Consider the following 12,265-nt stretch of genomic DNA (forward strand, 5'->3'; position numbering starts at 1 on the left):
ATCACAGCAGTATTTTTTGCCTTGGCTGTAAGCACTAATAAACAGCTGGCCAAATCTACACACACCTATTGCAATTCATGGGCAGCACAGCTGATGAAATAACTGTTTTTATGTACATTTATTTTATTAATTAAAGGTCTCTAAGTTTTTTTTCAGCAAAATGTAATGTTGTTCGCTTCCCTTTAGCATTCCATCATATTTAATATAATGTGAGTGTGCACATATAAATGTTTTTACTTTATGAAAATACAACATAAAAATAAATTTGTTCCTAATAACATCCAGGAAGCCAAAGAGAATATATTTGTCTATTTATCCAAATAATGCAAGTGAGGAAAAGAAAATATACAGCAATAAAATGTTTAAACATTATTTGTAACATTACTTACAAAAACAGAGAAACGATCTTTGTTTATATTTTCAAACGAATGAATACATAAATAACAAAAGGCAAAACACTACAAGGCAAATAGCGCTGCTTCTGCTTGTTGATATATAGAATGATATATTAATAATAACAATAATAACAATAATAATTAGCTAAACAGCAGAAATGGCAACGTAAAAGATTCAGTTATGAATTTGCACTGCAGGTTTAATGCCATGTCAGTTTCTGTGTAAAGCATTGCACAAACACGGCTGATTTAATAGTCACCTACACATTCATTTGGTGCTGCAAAAAGTTTGTATCCAAAACCAAATGACCAGTGAGCCACCATAAAGTCTGAAAATAAACATGTCAACTGGGTCACAAAACTATAAATATAAAGTTTAATCATGCAACAAGATGTGTACAAGTATTGAGCTCTTATTCTGATCGGTGGAGGCGGCTTTAAACACCCTCCGTCTCATTGTACACCTGCTGTGGTATGCAAATCCGATCTTACCTTGATGTCTACGGGTGCAAGGCTGTGTTTTAATCTCCTTCGTCTTTGCCGATAGGTTCACATAGTATTGAACAGCTGAATATCCAGTTGATATAAACAGATTATTTACCTTTCTCAGTCAAACATTAATAAAGAAACACTGCATCACATTTCAGAAGATGTTTTGAGAGTTCTGTTAATGTACAGCTTGGTCTCTGAATCATTACGCTGGCTGGTTTAAACAAGTTTCTTCCTTCTGTAAACATTTACAGGATCTCATATTTGTCCACAACAAACGATGTCTCAGTTGAGAACTTGACTGGATGGCCTCCTTCTACGTGTGTAACCTTGGCCACCTGCAGACACAGAAGAAATATGGATTAAAAACTATCCCACAATGACTATTTACTGCAGCGTGTTTGTCATCGTCATAGAAATTTTCATGTAGACAACAGTATATCACAAAACGACTGGAATAACTTACCTGAATGTCACAAAAGTTTCGCTTGGAGACAAATGAAACATTGATTGGGAAGAAGTCACTGGGTCTGCCTGCTATACTGAACTCCAGGCTTCCAGTCTTGTTCTTCTCATCAATAACGGGAAGAGACCACTCCAGCATGTTTTTCCGGCTGTCATGGTTATACTGACCATCCAGATCACCGACCACAGGAGCACCCACTCCTGACCTGCATAATCACAATATCAATTAATCAGTTTAAGGTAAACTCAACTATTTGTGTGAATGATTTGCACATACGGCACTGGAATAGCAACGACGACATCGTTGAGTTCAAGGGCCTCGTCCTGCAGTTCATACTCGATATTGACATCACAGGCACTTCCGTTTTCTGAAGGCCAGCAGTTAACTGTGGAAGCAACAGACATTATTTTCTGTTAACCACATGTGAACCTGTACCACAAAATCAAGTCATAAGTCGCACGGGTACAAAAATACATTGTATGGGTCAAAATAATCTATTCTTCTTTTATGCCAAATATCATTAGTATATTATGTAAATATCGTGTTCCATATTTTGTAAATTTCCTATTTTATAAATCTATCAAAACTTTATTTTTGTGAGTGCATGCAGCAAAATAGCGAACACAATTAGCCAGAAACTCACCTACAAACTTCTCATTGCTACCCACTCTTTAGGGAATTCCTGTTGAATTTTTTTTTAATGTAAAAAATCTTACAGTTTCCCTATTCAGCACAAAATGTTACTACAGTGGTCAACCAGTAGAGAGCGCTAAAACCAGGGTTTATACAGGAATCCTTAAGTTAAATTTACTACTTTTTACTACCTTTTTTACTACCTTCAGAATATTTTTTAAAACCATCACGACACTGAATTGCAAGTGTTAATCAGCGACCTTTCTATTATTTACACAGATTTTGACATATATAACATACAAAAAAGTATTAAAGTGAAAAAAATTCTTCTGACTTAAATATTTTTCAGGCCAAGTCATATTCCTTTACCTAACACTTTATGTAGGAGAGACCAATAGCATTTTAAGGAGAGATTTTTTTGCCATAAATTCCATATTGAAGTCTCATGTGGCATATAGGTAGCTGTAGTTTGCAGGGCATTTCAGATTAAGGCGAAACAGCTAAATAACTCACTATACTGTATAAAAAGAAAACATGACTATCACCACCTTTACTGAATCTTTTATTAATTATTTATTAATTGTAAATGTATTTATTTTAGCATTTACTAATAATTTTTTAATCAAAGTTGAAACTGTTAACATTAATGAATGCACCATGAACCACCGTCAATTACTGTAATGACATAAACAAGAATTAATTAATGATTATATACTCTATATTTTTCATTGTTTGTTTATGTTATATAATGCATTTACTAATGTGAGCAAATGCAACTTTTTCATATCATATTATTCAGTACACATAAACAAATAATCCAGGGTCTGTTCTGTTCACACAACAGCTTACAGTCACAGCTCTAATACAGTAAGGTTATGTATGAATATAAACCCTGAACGAGTAACTCGAGTCAAACTCGTGTAGAATTCACACAGGATGTCTGTAACCATAGTGACAGTTGTTAATTGAATGACTGTAAGTTACATTTATCAACAAAATATTATGTTACAATAGAGGCAGCGCTGATGTGCTAGTTTATGCGCAATGTTTCTGCTGTTTACTTTCTCCTAAGACCTAAATGGTCGTGTTTATATGAGGATGTTTGCAAAGACGGGATTTTTGAGGCATATGTGTTATTTACGGCCAATAAAGCGGCAAAAATACGTACGTTACAACACAAGCTCAATGAGAAACGAATGCGCGGCTAGCGTGAGCCCTCCTGCGACACAGAAACAGCGGACGCACTGTTGATTGTGTTTGAATGGCTTAAAATCACTTGTTTTTAAACTGCTATGCTTATGTACAAATGTTACGTTTTGTGACCACACGCAAATGCAACTGCAAGAACCGAAAGGTGGATGACATCAAAGTCCCGCGAGAGCATTTCGGAAGCAGTCTCCTCTTATGATTCCTCAATCGCTCTCACAGGATTTGGATGTCATCTGCCTCTTGGTTCTTGAGGATCCACATGAAGTTTACCCACGAGTTAAACAAACCCGTTGTACCAGCCACTTGCTATATCAGCATAGCATTAAAAAGCGTGCCGCGGATGATCAGTAACGTGAGAAATCATTTACCCCCAAAACACAGGACCCTTTACGTTAGTCATACTGTGTAAAGACACGCAATTACCTGTTTGGTTTTCTTAGCCCACGAACTGAAAGGCTTGCCAATCTTCATCATTTCGCTAAGCCAAGTCAATCGTCTTTTACACCTTTATCGATCTTCAAAACATCGGAGCCTTTCTGCATTATAAGTTTGACCATGCTAGCTAAAATAAACTTTTACCTCAGCTTAACGTGATACAGTCAGAAAACCCGGAGTGGATCCGGTCCGTAGTGATTACAGAACGCTTACAGCGGATAGAGGAACGTGATTCGGCTCCACTCCAGGCTTTGATCACATCCCAGAGACGAAAGATCTTTGATTATTTGCCCAGATATGCGGGTGATTTGAACTAATTTCCAGGCATCATAACATTACAAAAGCCAATCGAAAATTTACTACCTCGTCAGATGACGCTTACTACTTTTTACTACTTTTTACTGGCCTTAATTTGGCATAATTTAATTTACTACCTTTTACTACCTTTTACAACCCCGCGGAAACCCTGTAAAACAAACCTTACAAAACTTTTTTGCACCCTAATTCCAGAATTCCATATCGCTGAATCTCTGCCAAATTGTCCTATTCTAAAAAACCATACATCAATGGAAAGCTTATGCATTTAGCTTTCGGATAATGTATAAATCTCTCTTTAAAAAAAATGTACCCTTACAACGATAAAGTTTTGTGGTCTCATGTTAAAATCCACAGATATGTTGAATATAAGCTAAATAAAACGTACTTGTTAAAGGGATCAGAGACTCCTCTGTGGTTTGTAACCTCCACTTGATAACTCCCAAATCGGTGTTGAGAGGAAAGGACTTATCCTGGTTTTTAAGCCCAATCAAAGACTCTGTAGTGAACAGCTTCTTATCAACATGTGGGTGAGTCTGCATGACAAAAAATGAATCAATATTAGATACTGTAGCTCAACTGGTAGCACATTGCATTAGCAACAGGAAAAGTCATATAGGTTCAATCCCAGGAACACACATACTGATAAAATGCATAACCTGAATGCACTGTAAGTTGCTTTGGATAAAAGTGTCTGCAAAATGCATAAATAATGCAAATGTAAAGTGGCATTATTTATGAAAATATTTACACTCTGTGGGGCACAGAATACATCTTATAGCTACTTATAACTAAAGACTACAGATCCAAGCAGCTATTGGATAAAACAAACTCATTTTAAATACATGGGCATTTCTTACACACCTGTAGCTGGGCTCCCTTTTTATCATTGTTGTTGATCAGTATAGAAATGCGTCCGTTTTTCTCATCTGTGACTTTCAGAGTCATAATTCCCAGAACTTCCATGGTCTGCAGTCCACCATCCCGGCCACAAGTGAGTGATATCTTTTCCTCCACCCTGAGATGTACACTTATATCCCAATGAACACAGACAAATCATCATTATTTTTAGACATGGGCTAAAGTAAAACATATTTCATATTTCTATTTCCTTAGGAAATAAATGTAGATATATTTTAAATTTAAAAAATGTAACCATTGCTCAAAAAGAGTAAAACTAAACATGGACCATGCTAACCTTTTTTTTTTTTTTTTGAGTACCATCAGCCGAATGGACAGAACACAGGTTTTTAACATATAGGCTATGTTTACATTAATGCGTTTATGCTTTAAAACGCGTTACTTTTGCTACGTTTACGCCTTTCATCTACACTACATCACCGTTTTCGACCCTCATAAACGGATTCGTTCGCAAACGCTGAAGACCCTGTTTTAGTTTGAGAACTCAGACGTTGCTCTGAGTGTAAATGAACGTAGACGGAGTCTTATGTAAACGAACAGCTGATGTTAACGTGACAGCACATCATTTTCAAAGTAAAAATTATTTTATTCATGTAAATATTGGTTTGCAACGGAGGTTTTGCCAAAAATAGTAAACATCTACCAACCAGCTATTATAAACACTATATCGGATTGTTTTAACATGTATCCTTTTAGATGTCTGTTTTATATTAATGTTTGAGTATTGTTGGGTTTAATGTGTTTATGTTTTGTTTAAATTTAGTTAACTTACGAAAGATAGACTGTAATTTAAGCGCCATATAGGCGTTGCAAAGGCCAATATGAAGGGAGAATTGTAATGGGTCAGACATTATTTTCCAGTTTAATGTAAGTTTTGTTTGCTTCTTTAAAATGAATTTCGTTTCAGTTAATTTGTCTCTTAATTTTAATCGATGTTTTGTTGATAAGTTTTGTGAATATAAATTAATAAAAACAATAAACTCAACGTCATTAATATAATGCTTGTTTAGGCGCTTGGCTTTTAGCTATTTGTGTGTTGCTAGCGGAGGACGTGCACGGACCTCGCACACTTTTAAAAATTAATGCAATAAGCATTTCTGGTAGGCTAAAGCAATACTTCACTTCTTACTATGTTTGATTGAAGTTTGCATTTGCGTACAATTATTTTTGCTTCAAGTTCGCTACTGTTTACTGTTCACTTGAATGCTTTCTTTTTAAATCATAAAGACCTTTCTGTTTAGTTATAAAATTAAAATTAACCTATTAATCATATTAATATGTTGTAGGGGGAGCTAGAACAGTATAAGTGTTTATGTTTTGTTTAAATTTAGTTAGCTTACGAAAGATAGACTGTAATTTTAAATGCCATATAGGCGTTGCAAAGGCCAATATGAAGGGAGAATTGTAATGGGTCAGACATTATTTTCCAGTTTAATGTAAGTTTTGTTTGCTACTTTAAAATGAATTTCGTTTCAGTTAATTTGTCTCTTAATTTAAATCGATGTTTTGTTGATAAGTTTTGTGAATATAAATTAATAAAAACAATAAACTCAACGTCATTATTATAATGCTCGTTTAGGCGCTTGGCTTTTAGCTATTTGTGCGTTGCTAGCGGAGGACGTGCACGGACCTCGCACACTTTTAAAAATTAATGCAATAAGCATTTCTGGTAGTCTAAAGCAATACTTCAGTTCTTACTTTGTTTGATTGAAGTTTGCATTTGCTAAAATTTATTTTTGCTTCAAGTTCGCTACTGTTTAGTACTGTTCACTTGAATGCTTTCTTTTTAAATAATAAAGACCTTTTAATCAAAATTAACCTATTAATCATATTAATATGTTGTAGGGGGGAAATAGAACAGTATAAGACTTTCCCAAACACATTTTTATAGGTTCAAAAATAGTGTCTGTTATAGTTGCCAGCAAAGGACCCATGTATGAATTTTTGTCAATATCGTACACCCCTAGGCTGCGTAAACGTGCAAAGGTAAGCTATTATTAGAGTAATAAGTTATTTTACACTTTTATGCGCATGCCCAGTTACGTGATTGGTCATGTTTCATGGGTTTATGGTGTTGTAATAGTGTGGATGAAGATTCTTTTTAAAATGCCAGTATAAACGAGGATCGTTTTCATTTTAAAATGCCGTTTTAAAACGCAAATGCTCTAATGTAAACATGGCCATAATTTAACACATGCTGCACATGCACTCACTTTTTTACATCCTGCGATGATCTGCTTTAAAAATAATTATAAATGTGAATAAAATCATGTTTAACAAAATTTGCAAAACATGGTCATTAATAACATTATTAATGTTAAATACTGTATTCTCCAAAGTTTAGCAGGTCTGTACAAACAACGTTATGATATTCCTGTTAAATAGTGGGTGATAGTTTACCCACAAATGACAATCTGTTATCATTTACTTACCCTCATATTGTTCATAACCTTCATGATTTAAAATATTTATATAAATTATAAATTATTGAGAAAAAGAAAAGCAGGACATGTGTGAAAATATCAAAAATGTCACACCTATGATATTACAAGCTGACAGCTTTCCAGCAGGGACAATAAATATCTTAAGTTCCCCTAAACTGAATATTTTAGCATGATTTGAGAAATGCAAGTACACCAAGTAATGTAACAGGGAGCAAGACATCACATGACAGATGATTTAAAAACAATAAGCGATACCTCTCTGTGTTCACTGGAGGCTGAAGGACTTTAGATGCATCTGATGCTTTCCTTCCTGCACTGGATGTAAGAATATTTTCTCCTTCTGATTTCAGTTTGTCTACAAAGTAATCCACTTCTTTTCCTTTGACACCCAGCTTCAGTGCTTTATTCGAACCACTCGGCCTACAGAAAAAACATAACTGATTTAACTTCAGCTCATGTAAGCTCAGATGTTCTGCTGTGGCTTACATGGTTTAAGTTTAAGCTCCTACCTGACTGGAGCAGGAGCCACTTTTGGTTTTTCCGGTTCTATCATGTCTGTGATGATGGAAGAAGACGTGACACTGCTCATGCTTGAATTTCCAAAACCTCCAAAGCCCGGAGATTTTTTCCCCATTCGTTCAGCATCTTGTCTTGCTCGCTGCAGCTCTTTGGCCCTCCGTTTCATCTCAGCCCGAGCTTCTCCTTCTTTAGTCTTTAGAAGTAGATGAAAGAAAGAAATCCGTAAGAACCAAAGTTTCTTCGATTTAAACTTTAAAGGTGCCAAAGAATGCATTGATACGATATGTTACATTGTTCTCTGATACCTACATAGAAGGTATGTGACTTTGTTAAATGCAAAAAATGATCCAGAGATGGTTTTACATGTCCAACTACAACCCTATGATTTGTCCACAGAATGAAATGGTCTATTAAAAACTTATTTGAAAGGGTCATGAATAATAATGTTGAGCTCTGCTCTGATTGGCTGTTTCTCAGAGCAGCTCATCTGAGTAGCTCTGTGTGTGTAAACAGATCTTATGTTTGAGCCTGTATCAGATGAAGATACAGATTTTGATGAAAAATTAATTGTTTGGAGATTGTTAAATGGACATTTCTGAGTGATAAGATTGTGTTTTTTTCAGTATGGACCTGCAAAGTGTAACTGAAGGTCTGGTGTTTTTCGTTGCTTTTTCTGGACAAAGCCCGCCCACAAGGCTGTTTGACCGACATGTCAAACAGCCAATCACAGTTTGTTTCATCTAGCGTCATGTTTCAGACTCCACACATCTAAATAAACAACATTACTCACCATAGAACAACGTCGTGCACTTCATTAACAGTCACACCAATGAGACGCTCCTGTTAAACATCTGTTTAAAGCATATCTCTCCACTTTTTAACACCTACAAGCAATTCAGGAAAACCAAACCTTTTGACTCCACTAACTGCCTCAAGCAAAACTCTTTTAGACGTCTTTTAGAGGGTCTATGCCGCAAACTTTGCATATTTTTGGAAATCCAATGTTTAGCTGATCATGATAACTGGTCATTATTATCCACGAATTCTCTTCCTCAATGGAACGTCAGAGCTTTGATTTCCAGGGACCGAAACATTGCGACACCCGCGCCTCCTGGAAATCCGGTTTATTTCAACAAATCATAAGACAACTTCGGGTTTCCAGGAAAGTGTACGATAAACATCAGACGTTTAGCCAACATTCTGTGGGCGTGACATCTGAGGTTGAGACTATGTTGAGATTGGCTTGTTTTCGATGGTCTTTTGCATACACAAGGTGTATCAATCATGCTTGAGGCTCATGATATGTCATTACCATGTACAGAACTAAATAAATACTAGAGGTCGACTGATTTATCGGCCGGCCGATTAATTGGCCGATTTTTGGCATATTTAAAAAAAACGGCTTTGGCCGATTTTGCTGCAAAATTAGGCCGATTAATAGGCAGGCGCATTTGCGGGCACCTAAGCGCTGTTGTAGAACCCGTGACGCTGCCTCTTGCTGCAAGCAGATCGCTCCCGTCTCGTGTGTGTGCAGCCATGCCTTGTTCACAAACAGCTTTACTAAATGATGGCGGGATTGTGCGAATTAAGCAGCCAATACAACAGCGCGACGGGCTTATGTCTCGCGGTGCACTGTCCGTGCAAAGATTAGGCTCATTTCATGTGATTAATGAGTGATGATGAGTTTTGTTTGCGTGACAGAGAGAAGAGCCGCACGCGCACACTTTCTGTCTCCCTGCTTTTATTACTCAAAGCAAAACTGACTCGATGGCGAAAGGTCGGAAGACCAAATCATATCCACAAAGGAAATGTTTTTCGTGTTGTTACAGTAACACTTTGTTTACAGTTTTGCGCTGCTCAGCCTGGATTACAACACAGCGCGTCCGATTCGCAAACTGACTCCTTTGAACGGATTCGTTTGAATGAACGGTTGAAACAACAGATCTGTCCCAACACTAAACTCACAAGACGTCACTGTCAGCACAATCAGTCACTTATAGCGTCTCAGAAATGAGAATGTAAATGTGTTTAGAAAGATTTGCCCTAAATAACAATTCTCAACTAAAAACCATAGACATTTACTACGTTAACTTTATGATGAATAAATAATTTATCAGGTCTACCAAATAAGGATTTTATCCTACAAAGCAATTAAAGCCATGGTAAAAAACTGATCAAAGATGATGACAGCAGAGTGTCTGAGTGTAATATCTGTGTCTGATAAATGCATGCTGCAGAGGAGGTTGTAAAACTCTTCAGAAAGACCAGTCATATATTTTTAAATACTTTGACTTAAATAGTGACATTTTTGCATTTAAAATATCTGCTAATAATGATGAGAACATTTTGATTATTATGTACATATAGAAAATCGGCCAAACATATTGGCCATCGGCTGCCCTGATTTCTAAAAAATCGGCATCGGCCAGAGAAAAAGCATATCGGTCGACCTCTAGTAAATACAGTTTTACATCTACAGTTATAAGAGCAATATTGTATTGGATGTTTTGTAAAACTCTTACCTCTCTAACCGCCCGGAAAACCCGCTCCTCGTGCGAGTCCATCTCCGTAAAAGTGCGAATCTGTGCCAGATTAACATTCTCCCTGTAGCCCAGGGCTACGATTTCATCAAATGCAAATATGAGATCAAAACAGTGCTCTGAGACCTCCGACTCCTCCAGCACACGGCAATATTCAGGGATCTAAAACCAGACAGACCAATACTTATTCAAGATACAGCAAAAAAGTGAAAAAATAATATAAACTTTACAAACAAAAAAAATAATAAAGCTTTACCACTCTGGAAAAAAGTCTCAGGGTCTCCAAATCCTCCAGAATGTTGCTGTTTTTAGTAGTTATGAGAACCATATAAAGTTTTTCTAAGGGCTGGTAAACGTAGCGCACACTTTCGGTTTCCACAAAAGTGTGCTGTTTCCCAGTGTTCATGAGTTTGGGAAAGGCAGCCAGCAGGCCCTCAACACGGGTTCGAGTCATCTCTACAAACTGTCGTGACACTACGGCTTTACCAGCCTTAGTGCACACCGCCGCTGCCAAGAGCACCTGCAAAGATGTGATTTATATGAATAAAGAAATCACAAATTTAAGCTTATTTTCATTGGTGTAATGCAAAAATAATGATTAAACTAATTAGGATATTAATAAAAGAATCTGAGGATCCAAGACTAGAAACAGACTTTTTCTGTATATTTTTTATTTATATTTTCCAATTATATTTATATTTTTATTTATATTAGAAAATATTAAATTAATAAGTAAGTATATGTAAAAAGTAGATAAAGTAGATTTCCAATGCATATGCATATTTTTATTATTTTCGTTATTTGCTTAGTATGCACACGTCAACAGTTGTCTAACAAAATGTTACTACTTAGCTTCAAGTTATTATTTTTATAGACCATTCATATTTAAACTAAAAGGGCCATGGTTAATAGTTGGCATATTACAGTTTGTTATACAGGAACTGACAATTATTAATTTTATTAATTACTGTAACGTTAACTGTAATTAATCCTACTGACACTTACATTAGCTTGCTAACATTAAGTTAGCAGTATAGCAGTGTCATTTGTTAAAATCTAGCCACGGTGTTTTGTAATTAATTAAAAACAACGACGATAAAAAAGACTGTTAATCAAAGTGACAATGGATATGGAAAGACTTTAGGAAGTTTAACCTCAGTTGAGTGATGAACTATAGCGCTAGCTGCTAGCAGACTCTTGCTAAACACACAAAATAAACCGTCGTACCATTTCTGCTCCCTTTCACACGACGATCCCTCTACGGCCTCAGTGCCGGACACTGTCGAGTTGTTTTAAACTGAAGATGTCTAAGTAAAGACGTATGGTCTGTTTAACAGCTAGCTTGACTCGTAATAAGGAAACAGAGCCACGTCTCCACTGAGTCCAACCGGAAAAGTTGCTGTGTGTCAGTTGACGATGAGCGCTGATGCTGACGGCGACGTCTAGCGGTCAAAGTCAGCAACTGCACTATGAATTGAACAAATAATTGAGGAATGACATCAAACTACCGCGAGAGCAAGTAGAAATCACAGAATTCGAGTCGCTCTCGCGGTTTTTTGATGTCATAGCCCGAACCTTGTGCGCAGCAAGATATCGAATACACATATTGATATATTCTCTGCGAATTTATCGTTTTATAAGATGGCATACGAATTTTATAAAATCACAGATGTTATAGATACAGAAAATGGCTGATAAATTTTTTTAATGTAGCTACATGCAATGTAGGGCCCAAAAAGGTCATATTTACTAACTTGAGGATCTCATTATTTGGACGGCTTATAGGCTATAAAGATTGAGTTTTGTAATTAGGCTACCATTACTATCATAGCTTGCTGGACCATTGTGTCTATGAAATGTTATTACCAAATAAGCCTTAAAAGTGTGTGTGTGTGTGTG

General features: G+C 36.2%; 1 protein-coding gene across 1 annotated transcript; it reads right to left on the reverse strand.

The window, feature by feature from the left end:
• Window positions 1-748: 748 nt before the first annotated feature.
• On the reverse strand, window positions 749-11,786 carry arcn1b (archain 1b). The gene is made up of 10 exons (XM_055196262.2): window positions 11,594-11,786; window positions 10,623-10,886; window positions 10,349-10,528; window positions 7,817-8,019; window positions 7,563-7,727; window positions 4,807-4,972; window positions 4,331-4,478; window positions 1,627-1,735; window positions 1,351-1,555; window positions 749-1,222 (listed from the first exon to the last, which is right to left on the reverse strand). The coding sequence occupies exons 1-10, from the start codon at window positions 11,594-11,596 to the stop codon at window positions 1,133-1,135; spliced, it is 1,533 nt and encodes a 510-aa protein (XP_055052237.1). The 5' UTR covers window positions 11,597-11,786; the 3' UTR covers window positions 749-1,132.
• Between the last annotated feature and the right edge of the window lie 479 nt (window positions 11,787-12,265).

This window comes from Misgurnus anguillicaudatus, chromosome 24 (assembly GCF_027580225.2).
Source record: "Misgurnus anguillicaudatus chromosome 24, ASM2758022v2, whole genome shotgun sequence".
In the NCBI taxonomy this organism is placed as follows: domain Eukaryota; kingdom Metazoa; phylum Chordata; class Actinopteri; order Cypriniformes; family Cobitidae; genus Misgurnus; species Misgurnus anguillicaudatus.

What these genes read in the sequence shown, in the direction of transcription:
- arcn1b (XM_055196262.2), bottom strand. An exon ending in TTTTCCGGGCGGTTAGAGAG is followed by an intron (nt 8,020 to 10,348) that starts GTAAGAGTTTTA and finishes CTACTTCTAAAG; the next exon opens with ACTAAAGAAGGAGAAGCTCG. An exon ending in GTCTCTGATCCCTTTAACAA is followed by an intron (nt 1,736 to 4,330) that starts GTACGTTTTATT and finishes TTGCTTCCACAG; the next exon opens with TTAACTGCTGGCCTTCAGAA.